Source organism: Pholcus phalangioides, unplaced genomic scaffold (assembly GCF_987345545.1).
Source record: "Pholcus phalangioides strain wild (caught in Gottingen) unplaced genomic scaffold, Ppha-v1.0 ptg000042l_1, whole genome shotgun sequence".
NCBI classification, from domain to species: domain Eukaryota; kingdom Metazoa; phylum Arthropoda; class Arachnida; order Araneae; family Pholcidae; genus Pholcus; species Pholcus phalangioides.
In genome coordinates, this window is record NW_028301628.1 from 14,191,002 (window position 1) to 14,213,945 (window position 22,944).

General features: G+C 38.8%; 2 protein-coding genes and 1 non-coding gene across 3 annotated transcripts in view; 1 reads left to right on the forward strand and 2 right to left on the reverse strand.

Moving 5' to 3' along the window:
* The window catches only part of LOC149064517 (uncharacterized), a 30,910-nt gene extending 24,200 nt beyond the window's left edge, over positions 1-6,710 (reverse strand). Inside the window, exons 1-2 of the mRNA XM_089254664.1 lie at positions 6,570-6,710; positions 1,126-1,221 (exon numbers count right to left, since the gene is read on the reverse strand). Coding sequence (XP_089110790.1) covers positions 1,126-1,221; positions 6,570-6,587 — 114 coding nt within the window. The 5' untranslated portion in view covers positions 6,588-6,710. The remainder of the gene's footprint in view (positions 1-1,125; positions 1,222-6,569) is intronic.
* Positions 4,622-4,695, forward strand: TRNAT-AGU (transfer RNA threonine (anticodon AGU)). The gene has a single exon. It is a non-coding gene; the product is annotated as a tRNA-Thr (tRNA).
* Positions 6,711-21,623: 14,913 nt separating the features above from the next.
* LOC149064520 (uncharacterized protein F54H12.2-like) lies at positions 21,624-22,737 on the reverse strand. The gene is made up of 2 exons (XM_089255347.1): positions 22,269-22,737; positions 21,624-22,105 (listed from the first exon to the last, which is right to left on the reverse strand). The coding sequence occupies exons 1-2, from the start codon at positions 22,735-22,737 to the stop codon at positions 21,624-21,626; spliced, it is 951 nt and encodes a 316-aa protein (XP_089111473.1).
* Between the last annotated feature and the right edge of the window lie 207 nt (positions 22,738-22,944).

Sequence of the window (22,944 nt, forward strand, 5' to 3'; positions counted from 1 at the left end):
GGAGCAGTTTTGGAGCAGCAAATATGGGATTCGGAGCAGATATTTATAAATTGGAACAGTGAAATTAACAAGAATATTTTCGTTAACCCTCAACCCTTTTCAAAATAAAACTGCACTGTCTTTTGATATCAAACATCTTTTCGTCAGCTTGATTTTTGTTTTTGGTGTTTTAGGCTTTTGACACCTTGTTTGAAAGAGCAGCGGTCATAAAATTTTTTGCACCCGCCTATTTAAGATGATTTTTGCTTACTGAGGGCACTATTTGCTGCCTTGAACAGCAGCACTTCAAATGAGCTAAAACATTTTTATAAGTTTTCAATTTTTTTATACTTGGAAAGAAATTGTTGCAAAATGGGAGAAAATTTCGGAAGAATCAACACGATGTTTGGCGATTAAGCACTCATCTGGCGAGATTGGCGATCTGACACTCGTTATTTGGCGAAATTGGCGATTTAACGCTCATTATTCGCCAAAGTTTCTAAACTAACATTCGTAATTCGGCGGACATGCGCTTTTTACTCCCGGAATGAAATTTTTTTCACGAAACATCGGGATTTAACACAATGACGATCGACTACAGTAATTTCTGTTGCTTCCAGTGGCGACTTTTTTTTTTAAACGGAAACACACGCATTTCCACTTTGACGCTGAAAGACATTGCAAACCATCTTCAGTTCGACGATCGCGGATAATATCGGGGTTTCACAATGGAAAGCCTGATGAGGGGCCGATAATTTAAGGCGGTAGTTTAGATATAGTGGAATAAAACACGCTCTTCTCGGAAAGAATCGTTTCGTAGCTAGCTGGAGCAAAAAAAAATTTTCGGCCTTTCCGAAATTCCGGGCATACTGAAGCAAAATTCGCTATTTGACGCAGAAAAATACCAAAATACACTATTGGAGCAGGATGGCGCAAGATATTAGTTTTGGCGCAGTGCGGCGCAAAGTTCCCACCCCTGTGAATAGTATCATACGTACACCATCGTTTTTGTTCTTTACCTTTTGTTTAATAAATGGGCTTTATGAATAAGTAACGTTTGTTTTGTTTCTGAACCTTTATTTGCCGGAGCTGGCATTACCCTGAATTTATGGACATGAGTGTAGATCAATATATGTATATGCTTACCTCAACACATCCATTAGTCTCGGAATAATTCAAAATACTTCGAATTTCTTTGATCTCTTCTTCGCTGGCATTGGTGAGATCAAAGAACTCCAAGTCCTTGCAAGAAAAAGAAGACATATATGGCCTCAATACCCAAGGATATATTGATACATGGTAAAAGTACTTAGTCCATATTTTAATAATGAACTGGATTATTTTTATATAATTATCGTATCTTATCACTATTTTTTTTAGTATGGACCAGGGTTGGCAAGGTTTTGGACAGTATGGTAAAAACCACGGTATTTACCGTGGTTTTTACCGTACTGTCCAAAACCTCCTATTTATAATTGCAAGTGAAAAAATTTGCAATTTGATAAAGAGGTAACTTCTATAATAAATTAAACTTTATATTATATAAATTATATTATATTATTAATTACATTAAATATAATAAAATTTTTAAATTCAAAACAGTATATGCAAAGGGTTGGAAACGAAGAGGAAACATGAAGAGTGTAAATTATTTTTCATTTTATTAATTTTTTGTCACTTTCTGAATGTTTTTTTTATTTGAAAACAATACAGGGTGTTTCAAAAAGTTAGACCAAATATTAGAGAGGTAGTAGAATACCCATTTCAGTACAAGAATATTAATTAACAGCCATGATTTTTTGCTGTGAGGTCAGAAATTAAACTGGATAGAGTTGTGCAACAAGCACCCATTTGCAGGGCTCCCACTCGTCCTACTTTTCAGAAAAATGTCCTACTTGTTTGGGTTTGTCCTACTTTTTACCACAAATTCTATCAACAAAATTTGTGTAATTGATTTTAATTGAGCAGGGAATCCTTGATATATTGCCAAATATTACAAATGTTGGAGATTACAATTAATGATTCTGCCAAAGCAGAAATTGTATCGCTTTAAAGGTTATTTGGGGACGAGGTGTATGTGGACCATTTGATTTATTAGTTTTTCATTTGCTTAGTTTGAGGGTTCAATAAGTATAGTAGTCATTAAAAACTTCTGCTGGTTGAAAAAAAAAAATAATTTTGTATTTATTACTCTTCATGGTCTTGGACAGTAACTAGCATTCATCATTCAAAATTATGGTGCAAATAGGTGAAACAACAGTTTGCATTACAAAGCAGTTGGATACATAGGCCTACTCTAAGTTTGGTGGTTCTGATGCTACCCAATAGCATTCAGTTGTCTTCTGTATTTTTAAGGCATGAATAGGCATAAACAATATTTACCAGAGTTGGCAAGATTTTGGATAGTATGGTAAAATATAAAATCGTACTGTCCAAAACTGTACTGTAAAAATCGTACTGTAAAAAACTTTGCAATTTGATGAAGAGGTAACTTCTATAATCAAATAATAAACTTTATATTATACAAATTATATTACAATATTAAAATTACATTAAATATAAAATTTTGAAATTCAAAACAGTATGTGCAAAGGGTTATACGATTGATATCAGGTTATCAAGCAATTGAAACTGAACTGTCTTAAGGTTAGATATCAGATTTATGAAAACATAAAAGATACAAGAATGGGATAAAAAGTTGTTGCATGGAAATCAGAAAAAAACAAATTAAACTTACGTAATAATCGAGCACTAATAACCAAGCGCAGCTACACCTTTTAACATTCGATATAACACATAACTAATTTAGCTGCCCTATCTGTGCCAAAATGATTTCTAAGATAACAAAATTTGAAAATATTCTTTCAATTCATGCATAACTTGGGCGACATGAAAATAAAAAAAAACAATGTGTTAAAGACAGTCTTTTGATAAGCCTTCTTCCAGTGTTTTTCGTATTGAATAATAGAATTGCAATTGTATGAATTGTATTGTATTGATAGTATTGAATGATAGAATTGTAAATATAGCTTGAATTTATTCGGTAAAATATTAGCTCCTAGCCTCACAACCGCAGCAATTTAGATTTAACAAAAACTTTGGGTCTTGAAGTCTTTTATCATCATATAGGCGTAATCAGTGTTTGTGAAATTGTGTTTTGTTAGTCATGAGTAGGTGCTACATAGTGGCCTCATTTTCTTCAGATATATTTTCCTTTATTTATAATTAGTTTTTAAAAATTGATAATGTAAAATAGAAAAATCTATTTAAAATTTAAAAAAAAAAGTTTGAAAAGTCAAAACAATTCGTATCAAATAAACACTACACCATTGATATATATTCACATCATTATATTGCTATCTAATAAAAAATAATATTTATGTTGAGTTTCACAATAATGCAATGATTATAACTGTGACTATACGTATTTAGTACCTTCAATATAATATATTTTTTAAAGAAAAGTGTTTGGAGAGATTTGGCAGGGTTTTGGACAATCACTGTACTAAATACAGTAACTGCTTCATAATCATACATGAAAAATAAGATGTGGAGTAGAAATAACATTTACGACAAACTAAAAAACTGAAAACAGTGTTTATATTTAAACAGTTATATACATGATATTAATTTACTATCAGATTTCCAACTTTTAAAACCATCAATTTGGTGAAAGTTTACTTAGGGAAAAAAAACAAATGACACCTTTTTGAAATATTTTTGATTTAGTTTTATTTTCTGCTAGAATTTTTGGTAATATGTTAGTATCATGAAAAAAAAACAAAAAATCCAAAAGGTGTCCACATAACATTTTGAAACTTGGGAGGTTTTAGACAGTTTCAGACAGTTTATCCCGCGTGTCCTGTCCAAAACCCGTTTTGGACATCCAAAATCCCAACCCTGGTATGGACAGTTAAGTATAAAAAAACTCACTAAAAAAATGTAGCAATTACTTTTTACTAAATCTATTTTAAACAAACATTTTTAAAACAAAAACAGTCTTTATGATATAAAATTCTGTATCTACGAACACAGCTTACAGCAACTTTTACAAATTTAACAAAATTTCCTATCAGAAGGGCTAGTTGAAAAAAAAACATGTATGCGTCAGCCAAATTTCTTAGGAGTCAAGCATGGCTATTTCTCAAAAACAACAACCCCAAATGCAGGACCGTCATTTCAACTTTTTCCCGGGAGGTGCAAAGAACATATATACTCAATGTATATATACAGTGGAATACCGTTATAGCGAACACTTTTTTTAATCCTCTACACAGGGCTGTAGTGATTTAAATCAACTGATTTTAAAAAAAATCACTGATTTAAATAAATTTTTTTCAGATATGAAAAATTATCTGTTGTAATTGAATAAAATTATTTATGCAGCTCTAAAGTGATTCAAATTTTTATTAAATTATTTTAAAAATTAATTTAAATATTATATCAAGGAAACTGTTATTTTCCGGATATTATGCTGAGGAGAGCTCGGAAAGAAAAGTCATCACGTCTCCGCCGGGACTCGAACCCAGGCCCTCTTGCATACCGGGCAAGCATGCTACCATCTACACCACTGGAGAGGCTACTAATGCCTCTACTTCAGCGCCTCACGACACAGTGCGTGAAATTAGGAAGGTAGATTCATGTCTCCAGTGGTGTAGATGGTAGCATGCTTGCCCAGTATGCAAGAGGGCCTGGGTTCGAGTCCCGGCGGAGACGTGATGACTTTTCTTTCCGAGCTCACCTCAGCATAATATCCGGAAAATAACTGTTTCCTTGATATCTCTGGCTGAGAAAAAAGCCATCTATATCTCTTAAATATTATATTTTCAAAAATATTTTTATATTATAATATATATATATATTATATAAAAATATTTTTGAAAATATAATATTTAAATTAATTTTTAAAATAATATATATATATATAAACTGAACAGCCAAAAAAACTGGTACAGGCATGCGTATGCAAATAAAGAGATATGGAACCAATCAGAGTACAGCGCTGCGGTCGGCAACGCCTATATAACACAACAAGTGTCCGGCATAGTTGTTAGATCGATTACTGCTGCTACAATAGCAGGTTATCGAGATTTAAGTGAGTTTGAACGTGGTGTTATAGTCGGCGCACGAGAGATGGGATATAGCATCTCCGAGGTAGCGATGAAATTTGGATTTTCACATACGACCATTTCACGAGTGTACCGTGAATATCGGGAATCCGGTAAAAAATTAAATCTACGACATCGCTGCGGCCGGAAAAAGATCTCCACCTCCACTTACTCCTACGGATTTATAGACAGCCCTGCAGGATTCATGGTGTCAATTACCTCCAGCACTACTTCAGACATTAGTTAGTCCATGCCACGTCGTGTTGCAACACTTCTGCGTGCTCGCGGGGGCCCCTACACGATATTTAGACAGGTGAACCAGTTTTTTTTTACTCTTCAGTGTATGTGTGTGTATGTATATATATATATATCAGAGATACCATAGTCATACCAATTTAGCTGATAAATAGTTACCCAAGATTTACAAGATTGATGAAGTTAGAGGATGTAAAGTTGACTTAGAAAATCAAAAATTGCATGGCGATGGATGGATATACATAATGAATAAATTTTGTGTTATCAAATGGTGTGGTAAAGTCATCCATGGTGATACTATTGACACATCCAGCTTATCACATACTGGAAATTATTTAGCGAATGTGGTTTTTAGTTCAGTGAAGTCAACAGAAAGAAAGAAAAAAAAACGAGCTATTCCTATTCTAAAGAACATTTTTTCAAAAAAAAGTCATTTTACAAATTAGCTCCCTTAAACTACCCACTTTATCCGGGTTTGTCACATAATAAATGCACTTAATACAATATTCCAATAAATGAATTTACAGGAAAAGTTTTAAATCAATATGATGTAACACTTATGTTATTTCCTGTGATAAACTGTAACCAAAACATTCAGGTTTTTAAAAGAGATCATTAAATGAATCAAAATGAACGATAAATCGGCATGATAAAACACTTATAAATTCTTCAATTGCAATCACACACACCTTAACTTTGCATGCTCAGTTACATGAAAACAATATCAATGTCAAACATGATCATACATACATACGCCCACATTTTGAATAATGCAAAGATTTTGACGTCTATTTCTAATGCTTTAGATCGGATCTACTCGAAAGAAGCCGTTGATAACGGGGTTGATCGGGGGGGGGGGGAACGCCCACGTATATAATGAGCACCCGAAAAGGAATAATTAGGTAACCCAGCACACACGAGCACTGAAAAACATTACACTGCTCAGGTGGATCGGCTCACGATCAACAAAACTGTGGAGTGTTTACCTATCGAATGTAACATTATTTCAAGTGAATGATGAGAATTCATTTCCCAAACGCAATGAGAGAGATAAATAGCTAGAATTTCCGATTTTCATAACCCGGATTTGATAGCAATAAGCCTAAAACACTCCGAGCTACTCGTCCCTGATGGCAAATATCGCGGATGTGGATGTTATTAGCAATGGCGACATGATATTCTCAACAGTTTGAAGAAGATACGCATTTAATGAAACAACTGACTTACCGAATGATAGGAGTCCATTTTCCTTCGACTAATTCACGGCATGCTCCGGCCGAAAGGAGACATATTGCCGTCAGCATCCCAAAAACATGGGAGCCGCTGAAACAGAATAACTTGACTGTTAATATAGAACGGACGATCTGATTGGCTAATAGTTGTAAGAAAACAACATATAGACCAATCGTAGAACATTTCTTTTTCATTTATTTTATTTCGTTGATGCTGCCACACAGACCTTATATTTTTTTGCAGAGGTCAAATTACAAAAAAAAAGTAAATAAATGAAAATTAAAAACTGTTCGTTGGAAAAAATTATTTTCTCGCCTCATATATATATATAATTTTGAATCATTTTTCAGTAATTCTGGAATTATCACTTTCATTCATTTTTGAATTGTCTGTCATTAATTCTGGAATTGTCTGTCATTAATTCTGGAATTATCACTTTCATTAATTCTGGAATTATCACTTTCATTAATTCTGGAATTATCACTTTCATTAATTCTGGAATTATCACTTTCATTAATTCTGGAATTATCACTTTCATTAATTCTGAAATTATCAATTTCGTCAATGCTGAAAGTATCTCTTTCACATTAATTCTGTAATTATCTTTAATTACTCTCATGAAAGGAATGCCACATGCGACTCATGAAAGGAACAAATCTAAATGAAAGAAACACAAATGAATCGATCTGCCTGTTTTTGCTTCAAAAAATGCTTGACTAAAGCTGCGTAATTTAATTTATATGGGCCCATAATTAATTTAAAAACATCCTAAACTATATGGATTGATGCAATTGGATAATATAAGACAATACGGAGTTAATTTTCATTTTCGTGCTTGAGAAGATATAAATAAAAAGCTGAAATTAATGTTATTGCATGAATGTCCCAGTGGGGTGTTGGATGTTGGGGGACACCATTCTCAGCACTGCGAAGGCGGAGACCGCTGACGTCATGCTCCCTCCAGTAATATAAGCTCGATGAGCTACCTGGGTATAATTTTACTTATAGCTCAGTGTACGTAAATTACGCAAAAAAAAACAAACCCCAAAATTTCGCCAAAAAAAAAATATCATAAATTTCGCATTTATTTGCAAAAAAAATTCAGGTCAGGAAAAAAAAAAAAAAACCGATGAATCTAGTTTCTGAGTCTACGGCCCGGTCTGCAATAATTTACTCGTTCATAAGGTAATAAATAATTAATAAACAACCAATTACTTTTTAATTCAGTGCAAATTAATTTATTAATTAATTGAAACCATTCACACAAATAAATTGATTAATTAATTTGACAACTTTTAAGAGATTAATTAATTTAAAACCATTTTAATCAATTTATGAGTTGAATTCATTATTATCTCACGGTTTTAACAGACTGTTAGAACGTTTTTCCTTTCTGGTGCTGTATTCATAACGCACAGAAGTCAAAATAGGTACATATGAACGAAGCGTTTCATCAGCAACTGGAAACATCCTCATTGGAAAATATAATTGATCACAAAATTAATCAAAAGGTCTTTTTTTTTAAATTTTGAATTTCGTAGAATAATTTTGCATAGTTACGAAATGCCCTATTCACAGTGGCAATTCATTTAAATTTATTTGTGCTGACTTATATCGACGTAACACTTATTTATTAGCACGTTTTGTTAATAATTTAGTGTAAACTATATTTTATGACCGAATTTTGTATTTTATCTTAGCTAGAAAAAAATGCGGAATGCAAGAATTTAATCGCCGAGTCCTGCCCTCAGGGCTATTGCAGCGGCTTACGAAAGGCCTGGCAGCTAATGATCAATGGGCCATGGTCAAGTTAGGTTGAATCAGCTAAGAAATTTAAAATTTTGTAATTTTTTGCAGGTGGTAAAACAATGCTGATGGGAAATCTTTAAGGAAAATGCGACAAGATACAAATACAACGCCACAACAGGCAAATTGCCCAACGAGGTGGCTGACTTAAGAACATCATGGATCCCCGAGCCATTTTTTGGAGGCCCTACCTACCTACTACTGCTACACCACACATGCACACCCCCCCCCCCCCGCGGAACCCCAACGAATCGGTACCTGCGGGAATGTGCGTGTACGTGTAGTGCAACCTGATGTAAAGTTTGTTTCTGTGTAATGCTTGTTATGTGTAGTGCTGTCATCTGCCCCCAGTTTTTCTAACTATGAGTGAAGTGTTATGGTTGAATGATTTACCGTTGTAGGACTGTTGCTCTCTGTGGCGAGACTTTTTAATGGGGAGATCGGCTCGCATTTTCACCTTGAAGTTGGGAACCACAGAAAACCAACTTCAGCCGACCACCACTGTGGGGTTCGAACCCGGATCCTCGCATCACGAGTCCGGCACTATAACCACTTGACCACCACAGCGGCGTGCTGATGAAAATTTTGAATAAGGGATCTGATCACGAAATTAATTAAAAATTAATTTCGGAGTAAAAATGCCGTCACAACCCCAAAGGGTTAGTAGTTTTAGTGAAGAAGTTTCGCTGTGAAAGAAAGCCGGAGAGACTAGACCTCTGTGATTGGACCGTTTCATCGAGCCCTGGGATTGGCTGGTCTGCTCTGCTATCCAGGATCTGAAAATAGAAAAAATGGAAAACAAAGTTCCTAGACGATAGGGAAAAGTGTTAGAAAAAAAGTAAATGTTAGTTAAAAATGAAAAGCTTTTTTTTTTTTTTTTTTTTTTAAGATTATGAAGTTTTTTTGAAGAGAAATTTTTGATTTTTGAAAGGGGATACCAGGAAATAAAAGAAGAGAGATAACTCAGGCATAGCCTAAGTTATGTCCAGCGTCCATCTTTTCTGCAACCGCTCGGCTTGCTGGAAAAATGAGCGAAGTTCATCGAGAGCGATTCCATCAATGATTTTATCGGCTGCCATATTCCCAACGATAGAGGAAAAGTCCGTAATGACTTGTTTCAGGGTTCTCGATTCACTCCTCGAGCGAGCTGGCGAGACGGAGCTTTTGCTGGTTGCTGGCGGTGAGCTGACCGAAGGAGGCCCCGTTGACCTTAGTCCAGGAGGTTCCATGGTGCAGACCGCTGTTGGAGGTTCGGCTTTGCCCTTGAGAAAAAGTTTTTCAGCACTTTCGCCGGGAGCACAGACTTCGTTGATGCCCGATTACTCCTGAAAAAAGATAAGGAGGGAATGATGGTGTTTTCTCCGTTAGCCTTGAGTTTTTCTTTTTTTTTTTCTGATGCAATGTCTCCAGAAAAACGGGACATTTCTTGAAGTTTGCTGGGTGTGGCCCTGAACATAGTGCGCACTCCGGTGGATCAGATCCCGGCACCTTGCGACATCGTCCCGGCTCGTGGGATGCCATACACTTTACGCATCTGTATGGTAGTGTGCAGGTTGTCGAAATTGCGAGAATCCGAGGCACCGGTGGCACTGAAATGATTGAAAATTTCGAATGAAGCGCTCCACAGAAATTTTAAGATGGTGAAGGGACTTCAGCTGAAAATTTTTTCTGTTAGCTTCAGTCTTGGGGAGCGAGATTTTCCAAACTCCAGGTTTGATTGGATTGGCCTTCCGAAAAAGTTCAATTTTTTTCGTCATAAAACCTAGGGTTTCGAGAGCGGTCTTTATTTCACTGGCCCTAGCATTTCTCTCGAGTCCTTGAAGGAGCACTGAAAAAAAGCTAGAGCGTTTCTCCTTTGGCTTCGGTGTAAACCCTTCATTTTGGAGCCAGTCTTTCGCTGAAAGGAAATCTTTTTCAGAATGAAAAGAAATTTCAATCTGACGATCTTTTAAGTTCGCCGTGAAGGGGCCAGCACATATTCTAGATAACTGAATATCTGTGCCGATCCAGTTTCCTTCGCTGGCTATGGTGATAGACTAGACCTCAGAGCCCTGCTCTGATTGGCTGAGAGGAACTGTTGGACCAATAGGAGCTGTTGTGGCATTTTCAGCTGCACTAGCCGTGTCTTGAGCAGAAATGGCAGGATCTTTTTCAGAAGAAGGTGATGCCATTTGTCCTTCGCAAAAAGCATACGGGATGGGGCTAGTCTCGTCTCGCAGCTCAGCGGGTTCTATCGGAAATTCAGCGTCCCGAAGAGGTGTCGGTTCTTTATCTGCGATTACCTCAGATGTTAACGAGTTAACATCCGGATCTTGGGATCTGAAATTAGAAGAAAGATTGACCTCGGACGGATCAGACCATGGCCCCCACATGCTAGTGCCGGGCCCCCAGGCCAGGATTTTTCGCGGGCCCCCTCCCCCCCCCCCCCCCCGAAAAATTTTGTGCACTTCCCTTGAGAAAAGATTATGATGTATTTTTGCAGTAAAAATAAAAAAAAAAGAAACCCCTTTCGGGAAGAAAAAAATGTTGAATGCCCTCCCCCCCCCCCCCCCCCCCATGAGAATATCCTGCATATGATACGGCATTTGTATATGCAGCAAAACATCTCTACAACACGCGATAATCGATAATAAATACATCTACAATGATATTTTTTTCAAATCTTGTTTGGAATTGCCTGGCTTAATGTTAAACTCTCAGTACAACGACAGCATCTACTATGATAAACGCCTCTATAACCCGATATTTTTAGGAGAATTTTGAAATCGCTACAACAATATTTTTTATATTTTGTTCAAAATGGTTTCGAATTTAATTTTAACTTCACCACTTGTTCTCGTTCTTTTGAAGACGTCTGATGCCATCAATATTTTGCATTAAATGATCACCGAAAGCTAACGTTATTTGTATTGCTGCACTATGTGTACGACACAAAAGCATATGCGGTAAACTTCTGTACAGGGACATCTAAGTGAATTTTATAAATAAACTAATCAATTACAATTTTTTGTAACGAATAAATACATAAAAGCGTATTTTCCGATAATATTAACAATGCCGATATAGAAAAAATGACAATAGCATAAATTTGATCACACGTGAGAATAATGTTACCTCTTTAATCCCTCTACCACAATATATTTTTTTGGTCCGTAGAATATTGTTATATCGAGGTTTCACTGTATATTTAAACTAAATAATAAAATATAATTGTGTGTGTGTGTGTGATAAATATTATCGCATTTCGAGATATGATTATGGGATTTGTATATAACTTTACGCATTACAATAGAGCTTCCCTATATGCCAGTTAAAAGAACGAATTGGTTAGGCAATATGGTTTTCCCATAGAAACTTGTGATTGCCATTTTCACGAGGGTGGGGGGTTACGTTCTTTTTTCCTGCAATAATTTTATAATAATTTTCCCTATAATCTCGGCTCGGGGGGGGGGGAGGGAGGTTAGAACCCTAAACCCCCTTTGCATACGCCAATGGTGATCGTGATCCATGGTCGGCAGGGCCGCAACTGGGGGGGGGGGGGGGGACAAGAAGGTATCTTGCAAAATTCACCTTTTATAGCCTCTTCTTCAAAATTACACGGGGGGGGGGGGGGATGTCAAAATATGTGCTTCCCTCAGCTGATCAAGCATTTAGTTGTGGCCCTGATGGCTAGTGTTCAATGTCAAAGTCTCTCGATTAACGATAATACCTCTATTATGGTATTTTTCTTCGTCCGCAGAATATCGTTATATCGAGATTTCACTGCAGTTTTATCAAGCATAATACTAGCTACAATACCCGGCGCTGCCCGTGTTTTCTTCATTTATTGGGAGTATTGGAAAAGTTGCAAACCATTACAAAGGAATAAATATATAATACTGGCAGGATTAAAGAAGTGACAAACCATTGTAAAGGCACGTGTAAAACGCATTACTAGGGAACCACGGTAACCAAAGTAAACATTCCGAAAGTGATTGTTGAGGCCCCGAAAACCATTGTTGCCCGACGATTTTTCGTCCATTTCGGGTATCTGCCCTTCTCTGACGAACTTTTAAAGTAGCCTATCGTTCAATCCGGGCCCTGTTTGGTATATATCCAAATTTTGGCGACGATCGATCTAAAATTGTGGATTTGTATAGAGAACACACAGACAGAAAATATGTGCATATATATATAGATATATATGCACAGTATTAAATTTGTCCTTAGTTTCTCTCAGATAAGATATCCACCACATCTCTATAGTTTCGTTGTTCACCAAGGAAGGAAGTATACTCATACTACACCAAATGAAACTACTGTAGAATCTCTACACATGACGAACCAGTTTGAAACGTGTTTTACACAAAACAAAATTTCTATCCAAACGTTTAACTTCAATTTAGAACATCAAAGATTATTCCTATAACGCACGGGTTCTCAAACTGTGCGCCTCCAACCTTTGTCATCGTGTGAGGTTTTCGAAAATATTCTTTGTTAAACAGCTCTGGAGAGCCGCTGGAGCTCGCAGATAAGCATTGAATAGGGGAAAAGGGAGCCTTGCTCTAACGTGAAGTTATTCCATGCAATGATTTTTTTGATAAAACGAAGGCGATTCCGTTATGCCAGGCGATTCACAACAGGCGTGCAAAAATAATAAATAAATTTAGTGAATTAAAGAGTTAAAGTAATAATACTGAAAACTATTTGCATTGGCCTTGGTTGAAGCACCGGCCTGAAAAATTGTGTGTGAGAACTGAAATAATACAAATATTTATGTTCACTTCATCTATTCAACTGAGCAACTTTACAATTCTGTTACAGTCGTTTATACGACGTTCAAGAGGCCGAGTCAAAACGTTCCATAAAACATTTTATGTATAAGTCGAAGTGAATATAACAGCCTTTTTAAAAAATTATCCCCCCCTCTCATACATATAAAATGTTATAAAATTTTATCTGTTTAATTGCATTCCAATTCTATTCTAAAAAATATTTCATACTTGAGAGGAAATTAAATCACATTTCAAATCATTTAAAGAAATAAAATTTGGCACAACATTACCTTTGGGACACGACATTGGGTACAAAATTGCAACACAATCTTCTCGACTTGCAAAAATTTCCCCATCTTGGACTTTTTTTTTGGCAGTAGAGGATTTTCAATCAGGAGCTTGCTCTTTGGTTGTTTCTCTACTTTATAATCGTTTCAAAAAGTTGAAACGAACATATTCAACTGGTTTGCAAGCAGGGCCGTTATTTCAACTTTTTCCGGAGGGGGGGGGGGCAAACTTTTTCCAGGAGGGGAAAACACATGTACTCAATGTATGTATATATATACCATTTTTAGTGTATTTTCAAAAGCCAGGGGGCCGTTGCCCCTCCCCCCAAATGACGGTTTGCAAGATGAACTTTCGTTATCAATTTAAAATTCTTGTTGAATTCTTCCAAAATTTACAGTTTTTTTAGAGAGAGCGTTTTTTGTTTTTCCGACATTACGAACGACGAATTTGACACAGTCAGCAAGCAGTGCCGTCTGAAGGGCCGCATGGACCCACCCGAGCACGGCCCGGAGGCCTCAAAAGAAGAGGGGGGCCTCACAAGGCCCCCCCCCCCACCTTTCGAGAATTCTCTAGGTTGGGCCTCAGAAAAATCAATTGGCCCGGAGGCCCATGATGGTCTTAAGACGGCCCTATCAGCAAGCAAAGCACCACATCGAAAGAAAGTTCTACAAGAAATGATCGAAAGAACTTGATGTGCATGTGTACCTATTTTCGGCAGACCTGTACCCCCCAAATGCTTACAGTAGACTTTCTCACCCTCTCGGGATAACGTTGAAAACATAGGGAGAGAAAAAAATTCTGAAAGGTCATATGGCCGTCAAAACAATTGAAACTCATTTCATCGGGACTCTCCACATCTGCGTATTCTCAGAAAGAGGCAATAAATAAATTACCTAAGTGTCCACTCTAAATGGTCATCAGCCATCTCACTGGCAATTTTCGAATACGTCAGCAATCACCCTAAAATTTGTCTTTTGCGGTGACAATATGCTAGAACTGTTGCAGCAACGCTTTTTCACTGCATACAAAAATTTTGTGCGCATTTCATGGATATAAATTACGTTTTTCTTATTTCAAAAGTTTCCGAGTTTTAGTCGAAGTGAAAACGTCGAATAATTGAAGTTTTACGTTAAATAAATGAATGAAATATTTTAACATTATGACATGAATGTCGCTCTCCACTTGTTAATACAATATATACGGAAGACTGGATGTTGTGAAGATATTTATTATTTTAGATGTTAATTTTTTAAGGAAGGAAAAAACTCATCTCTGCCTCTACCGGGAGTCAAACCCGGGTCCCTCGATTGCCGGACGAGTGCTCTGACCACTAAGCTACAGAGGAGATAGATAGATATATATACGCTCTAGCGAAGGAAAATCTCTATGCGAGCTATGCGAAATATAAAATGTGACCTTATCAATATAGTCCAAACATAATTCATTATCATGATACATGTTTATATATATATGAACGAATTAACATTTGTGAATATAGCTTGCATACATGATCATCTCCCTATCTGTGCATAGAGCCGGAACTGGGGGGGGGGGGGACAATCGCCTCGGGCAGCAAAATTTAGGGGGGGGGGCAATTTTAGGTGGGAACAAAAAACACCGTTGTAAAATTGTCGAATTTTAAAGTTGCAGAGGCGACAAAATTATGTTCGCCCCGGGGAGCAAAAATCCTAGTTACGGCCCTGTGAGTACATATTATACGAGGTTGGTCGGTAGGACTAACACGAGGAGAATTGTTTGAATCGAACATATATCTTCCATCCAAGCACACATCGCGCCGCCATTACAGAGAAAAAGTTGTCGTTACGAGCTAACGAGAGGGGCTTCGTTGAAGTTATCGTTGTCATTATACAAGGAGAAAAAAAATTTCCTTATTTAGGGAAAGGCGAGCGCGGAGTGCGGAAATTTTCCCTTTTTCGTTAAATAACGACAAACAGCGCGCGTAAGGAAAAAACTGGTTCTAAGGACAACGGGATTATTCATCCCCTGTAGGTCCCTACACACGCTAGACGACTAGATAAGGATTATTCTGGTGGCCTCCCTCATTCTAGTGGCTATAGCCCTGAGGACACACAAAATGCTGGTGTCCTTGACGTCTCAGTAGCCATGACCATCACGTCTTTTTTTCCTTCCTAGGAGAACGACTGCCATGAGAGCCGGGGGGGGGCTTGTACAATGTCCTTTTCTTCGTTTCCGGGTTTTTTAATTCTTTTTTTTTTTTCGTTTACTTGTACATGTGTATAGTTAAAAAAAATTTCAATGAGATCTAAGGTACGTAGTTCAAGGTATCCGCCCATACGAGTACAAATTGATATGATTGATATTAAAGAGTCCTGTCTATTTTCCTATGGGATATATCTGAAAGAAATAAAATCAAAAAGATCTTTCCACGGGTCCCCCTGACTCCCGGGCCCCAGGGCTGGAGCCCTGTCAGCCCCCCCCCCCCATGTGGGGGCCATGGATCAGGCAATGCCGGTTCCGTGAGGATTTGACTTGAAGGTTCGTCTTCGTAGAGGAGGCAGGATGTCACTTCGAAATCCTTCAGCCTAGCCACCAGGTCCTTTTCGTAGCATGCATTTCGATGTCCATTGACAATTTCCAAGAATTGCCTTTCTAATTCACATCGGATCTCCTTGCTGACCCATGATTTGTATTCTTTCGAAAGATCTACGAGTAGGCCCACGGCTTGGCATTAGAGGTGAGGGTAGGCTGCTATTTCCTCTCTTTTAACGAAGCTTATAGTTACGCCGAGTAGAGTCCACTTCAGCGAAGAACTTTAGCCATTCTATCCAATACTTAGAAAATACATCGTGATGAAGGAGGCAGTGGTGTTTCTTCACAGGAGCAAGCGCTGGTTTGGGAGCGGCTTGCCTCGGCTTCTTTTTTGTCCTTGCCATGTCTAGGAACCTGAAAAGAAAAGAAAATGGCTCCCTAGTCGGAGCGAGCAAAAACACGACCGTCCCCTACAAAATCTGGGGTGCGATATTGATGTCTTTGAAGTAAAAAAAACTGAATTGAACTGAATTAAAAATTTCTACGCTGGTCCCGCGGCATAATTTTTTATGGCCGTTCTACCAGACTTATCCGCGAGACACGAGGAACGTGGCCTATATTGGATCGTGTATGTGATAGTGTGTGTATATGTAGTGTAAAAAAGTTGGGTCAAAATCGGGATTTAAGAGTTCAGTTTCGAAATTTTTCGCAGGTAAAATGCCATTGCAGTGAGTTGAAAGAAAGAGTCATAATATGGTTATGCACTTCGTAATGTCCAGGTTTTGTTTCTCGAAGCAAGTCCATGATGGTATATTAATGGAAAATGAGGAAAAATTTCCGCGATGTTGATGCGAAATAAAAAACCTCAGGGGGTCCCCTTGAGAGCCGTAAAAATAAATAAAAGTATAGTAAGAGTTATTTTTTATCTTGTCGCCAAGTTTCTTAATGAGAGTGATATTCAAGTCCATTTAGGAGATTTATATGCGTTAGTTTCATTTTCTTGCTCAGCTGTTCTGAGCCAAGCCATCTCTTATGAACATTGGTGTCGCCACCTATCGGCCATAGTTGCATTCAGAAAAAGAAGCATCGTTAAAAGTCCGGGGAAACTGTAAAAAGAAACATCACTGAAAAATATTATACACTGCTGGCCACCCAAATTGCAACACCAAGAAAGACAAGAGATATCGCAACAATATTTATTTTGTAGATAACATGTTGACCAAGCATCAAATGATTAAATTTATAGACTTCTGTGAAGTGTGGTTCCTGCCAAAATCAGTAGCCAGAGTAGCCGCCATTGTTGGAGATCACCGCTGCCACACGCCTCGGCATTGATTCAAAGAGACTTTGGATGTGTTCTTGGGGTACAGCAGACCAAGCAGCTTCCACGCGTTGCCAAAGTTGATCTGGTGTGGCAGCTGGGGATGTAATCTGGGTCAATCGTTGAGCAACCATGGACCACATGTTTTCTATCGGCGAAAGATCCGGAGAGCGAGCTGGCCAGGGAAGCAATTTAATCTGGCGATTGACGAAGAACCTTTGGACAATGCGTGCCACGTGTGGTCGCGCATTATCCTGTTGAAATATGGCTGTGGGCAAGCCCTAAAGGTAAGGAAGGACAACTGGCTCCAACACCTCGGAGATGTAGCGCTGGCTTTTTAAAGTACCGGCAATGCGTACTAGAGGAGTGCGAGAGTGATATCCAATACCGCCCCATACCATAATACCCGGTGCAGGACCAGTGTGGCGGTGCATAACGCAGCTGTTCAGCATCCTCTCTCCACGGTGTCTCCAGACTCGAATCCGACCATCGTGGTGTTGCAGACAGAAGCGTGACTCGTCAGTAAAGACAATTTCATTCCATTGTGCCGTCCACATCCTTCTTTCATCGCACCATTGGCGGCGGAGACGTCTGTGGTTCTGCGTCAAGGGTAGACGAAGCAATGGACGTCTTGCGGACAGACCACTCTGCTGTAAACGGCGTCGAATGGTACGCGCAGACACTGGATGATGCGGTACAGACTGAATGTGCTGTGCTATGGTTCGTGATGTGGCTGAGCGATCCGTCACTGCCATGCGCACAATACGCCTGTCATCACGTGAAGTGGTGCACTGAGGTGGATGCGATCGAACACGTCGGTCCGTCGTACCCTCCTGCATCCAACGATCACATATCCGCATTACAGTTGTTTGGTTTCGTCCAACACGACTACCGATTTCCCTGAAAGATAATCCACAATCTCGGTAGGCCACTATCCTTCCTCTGTCGAACTCGGATACTTGATCAAAAGATGATCGTTTTTTTGAAAAAACCACAAGAAAAACACAATTGCCGTACTTCAAATCGTCGAAATCTCCAAGCCTTAAATAGCGCTTTGAAGTGGCGCCACAGGCGCGCGTGATGTGCGTCTGCGCTGAAATTCTAATCATTTGCATATCTCACCTCCGCCATGTCTATAAAGTGTTTTGATATATTTATGTTTATCTATATAATAAAGCTACTTACCTTGATGTAATCTTGTAGACTTTCAATTATTGTCTTCAAGACCTCGGGTAGCATTGATGAAATAAATTGCTTGGATACTTTGAATAAATACATTAGAGACATAAATGAATCTCCGGTCGCTAAATATCTGAGTGTGATTGCCAATTTGATCTCGGCTGGCACTGCCTCTCTGAAATGAGTATTCTGTTTAGTTATTTTTAGTTCCACCATTCGTAAAAGCTCATAAAAATTTCTTTTAGACATTCGTGTAAAGTTTTTGAACAAAATGTCTTTATTCAACTCTAATTCTTTTAGTATCCCGAAGTTTCGCGATTTTAAATAATCTTTCATCCAAACTTTTCTTCGTTTTGTTCTCCTTTTTTTCACATGTTTTAATATCAGAAACGCGCCACTAATTCCAGCCAAAAGAGCTGCATCTGTTACGTCCATAGCGACTGATTTCTACTGCGAAATGAAGGGTTTTGACGCGCAGGTGAAGACAGAAAAGGCATTTCAACTAACGCATTCATCTCAGGCATCACGAAGTTAGAAAAGTAAAGTGAGAGTTGAAAATGAATTGAAAAGACGAAAGCGCACCAGTGAAGACATAGCTAATGAGTGAGCGTGAGAGTGTGTTTGTGTGCGGGATCGACTCTTCCCCTGTGTGGAGGTTGGATTTTACGATGGGATATTGCTCTACACCAACGGAGAAGATGTCGTCGATGATGGTGGTTTTAAGAGCGACCCTTTTCCACCTTAAAAAAAAAAGTGGCTATGAGTTGCGAAACGGTACGTCCGGTCGATTACTCACCCACATTCCGTGCCGTGGTTGTAGAGTGTCGATCACGGGCAACTCGGAAACGGAGGTGGCACTCCGGCTAACACCCTTGAATAACAATTCGTTTTCTTAGAAAGGGAAATTATATTAAAACCAATGTTTTTTTTTTTCAAGGGAGAGCAAACCGTTGCCGTGGTAAAGCCGGTAGCTGTTGTGTTCCCTAGGATGAGGGTTACTCCGGAGCCATCATCAGAACCATCATAATAGATAATGATGAAGGACCGCAACGCTCTTCATCAATCGACTTTTGGCCTCCTCCTCACCAGAGAGATGATGATGCACGATGGTCACCCCCTCATGACGAAGCATCAACGGAACCATTTCCGAACCACGGGGATCCCTCAAGCCCCGAATCGCCCTCAAACCCTGAATCACCTGGGGATCCCTCAACATCATCGATGCCTGAGATTGAGTATTTAGGCAGGTTGTGGTGCTTGTCAGAAAGCGACGACGATTTTGAATAAATTTTTTATTCATTTCCAAATTTAGTTTATCAAGAGACGCAATTGTTTTGAATTCAATATTATCTGCGTTTTATTACTCACAAACATTCTAACATCGTATGTTGTGTTACAGTGAGTTAAAAAAACATTATCACCGAGCGGCTCGGAAACAGTACAGTTCTTTGATATCAGCACATGTTCAGAGACAAGTGTCACTACCGTTATCAGCGAGAGAAGAGAAGCCGCGGTTAACAGCCCTCTAAATACACGCAGCTTCACAGAGTCAACCATTTCTTCTTGAACTTCTTGTTTCTTATCAAGTGTTGCGGTAGGCGTATCTTTTGTAAACCATCCAAGAATTATTTTTCGGCTGGAAGGCTCTTCTTTTTTTGTACACTAACAAATTTCGATATCAAATCGGAAATGTTTGAGTTTTTCATCTTCACACCTTTATATATGAGTCGACCATCCGATGACGTCTGGAAAGTCTTTTAAATAATTCAAAATTTTTCCTGAAAAAGGACGGTGAGATTTCGGTATAGTCAGCAACGGGTCCTGCGGTTTGTCGAGATCGCGCACTTTCGGTTTTTCTTCTTCCTCTTCAATAAGCGAAGAAAGATTTAACGGCGAGTTATTCTCCAGCGTGGTGTTCCTCTTATTCAGAACTTGTTGATAAAACTTTATCTTAACATCGTCGGGTAGTTTACTGTTTATTATCTTGTCCATCTCGCGGTCAAGTTCCGAAAGCTGTGACTCTTTGACAACGTGACGATTTACTCTTTCTTCTGGGACGGCGACCACCATTTTTTTCGTGAATTCCATATCCTATTAGGTTGGATATCAACCCGATAGCCGCCGGTAATAGAACTTGTAAAAACCCACCCTTTTGTATAAGGACTTCTCTCTTTCTATACAAAGGTACCTTCTTCTCTGCTAACACTCGGAATGTGTTCTTATATTTTCGAAGTTTCTCCTTCTCCTTGACCGATACCGGAATATTGCCGTGCAGCAAGTTCAACGCGCATTCACAAACTGTTTTAACATCTGATTTTGGAAGTCTTTTTAATAATGTCGCACGTTGTTTTTGAGGACATGCGCGTAACAACCTCAACACTTGTTGCTTTCTCGTAGACATGACGTTAAATAAGAAGCTCCGCTCATTGCCGCAGTCTTTTAACGTCTCGGTTGATACACGTATTGCACCTGCGTAGGTAACACGTTAGTGCGTAAACGCATTTTTTCATCAGTCTCTTGTCGGAGATCAATCAAGAGGTACGAATAAGCGGATTTCGTAGCATCTGCGTAACTTTCTTGGAAGAACTTAATTTTTGTAGGATACAGCTGTCTACCCAAATGAGTGACTTGGTTCATCTATTTTGATGATTTTGGTCCTTCTATTTTTGAACAAAAATATATAATGTGAATTTAGCGTAATTTCCCGCAGCCCTTTATGAAAAAAGTTCTGAGTTATAAAAATCACTGATAAATTTCTATGATGACTGTATTTAGTGAATAGTTTAGACATCTTCTGCTCGGACGAAAGATCAGACATAAGATCGTCAAAAATGAGCAACGCGTTATTAACCCCCTCAAAATCATAGTCGTCTCGGAATTCGACATCTTTAATTACCGCGTGTTTTTCCGCTGCCGCTTGCTTCGGCACAGACTGCCGTGAATGGGTGGTGTAATATTAATGGTTCCATTTTGAATAATGACGAGATGCGTACTATATGTAAATCAGTTTTATTAGAAAGAAAAATTAGCTTGAGAAATCACACAAGACACTTCTAGACTTTGAAATTAACCTCTATTAGACTCTGAAATTCACCGTAAATGATTACCGAGATGGTTTTGGGTAATGCCTGTGCAAATTTCAGTTCCACACGTAAGTTACCCTGTCGGACTAAGTGTAGGTGTCCGCAGTCACTTTGATCGGGGAGCAGCGAGAAACAAAAGAGGGTATAGCCGTTTTGGAATTCCTGTTGGCTTATATCGATGCCATGATCTTCCTCGATTGTTGTATGCTCTGACTGTGTTCCCGGTTTCAAAGTTGGGTTCCAGAGGTTTATGGGGCACCGGACGTTCGTCTACGTATACGGAGACAAAGGTGAGGTTGTAATGCTTGAAATCGAACGGGTTACTTGTAAAGGTACCATTGAATGCTTCGTTATCCACTAAACCAATTGTAACTCGACGCGGCATTGCACCGAGGTACACATTATCTTGCACGAATGACATGCTACCCTGAGCCACTGAATAGACTTTTGTGAGAACCCTATCGATGGGGTATTTGGCTGTGGTCTTCTCTAAAGCTTTTGCATGTCCGATGGCAACGGCGGGACTAACCCTTACTTTTCTTATGAAGAGGCTGGCATGTTCAATGATGATGTCATAATTGCTAGTTGCTGCGATTAGGAAGAACGAAGGTTTAAAACGCACTAGATGGACTTTCTTTCAAATCCACCAAATTGAGTAACAGTCTTTGTTGGAAGAATAAAGATCAGTGAATTCTTCCCATCATATCGTAAGATCGGCTGTTTGCGATTTTTTTGGTTCTCTTCTTCATACCATCATTATTTGTTGCGTCGGCCGTATGTCCCGCGGTGTCCTTGTGATAGCCTTCCATCGTGAGCGATCCAATCTTCGCATCTCGACCGTAGTTTAATAAGGTTTCTATGTATGCCCGATACGGATAGGTGTGAGACGAATTCGTGATGTTCCTCCCGTTTAGAGATACATCAACCTGAGAGAAGAGAGAATGTAGCGAGAGGTTAACGAGAGAGACCGGATCTTTATCCGGTAGAGGATTACCATCTTTCGTAACTTTCAACTTGATATACAGTTGTGTAGCTGATAAGTCAATGTAATCTTCAGTGCTTCCAGCAATATTAAACTCCAGCGGACCGTCTCTGATGCCTGAGAGCGGGAGAAATTCGATCCATTCACCTCCTTCAATAGCGGTTTGTGTGGGAGGTAAAGCAAACAAGTCCACTTCGCTTTTCAAGCACTCGGGTGAGTTTGTCATGATTAGAGTCATCTTTTCAATCAAAAATATCATGTGTTGTTACTTTCCTCGCTTTCTTGCGAATGACGTTTCTCCTCGCTAAACGCTTTCTTTTATTACCTCCAAGCATTTTCTTTACCTTTGTGGACGCTTTGTCGCTCAGAGAACGACCCGCTTCTTTGGCTCTTTCCAGTGCTGCCGTTTTCGCATCTCTACCTTGCACGACATCGTTCGCAAAAT

Bases quoted from the DNA above. Each gene is read 5' to 3' on its own strand.
- LOC149064520 (XM_089255347.1), bottom strand. From the start codon at position 22,737: ATGACTCTAATCATGACAAACTCACCCGAGTGCTTGAAAAGCGAAGTG. The intron at 22,106-22,268 runs GTATGAAGAAGA...TCCTAATCGCAG, and splicing joins CGACGCAACAAATAATGATG to CAACTAGCAATTATGACATC.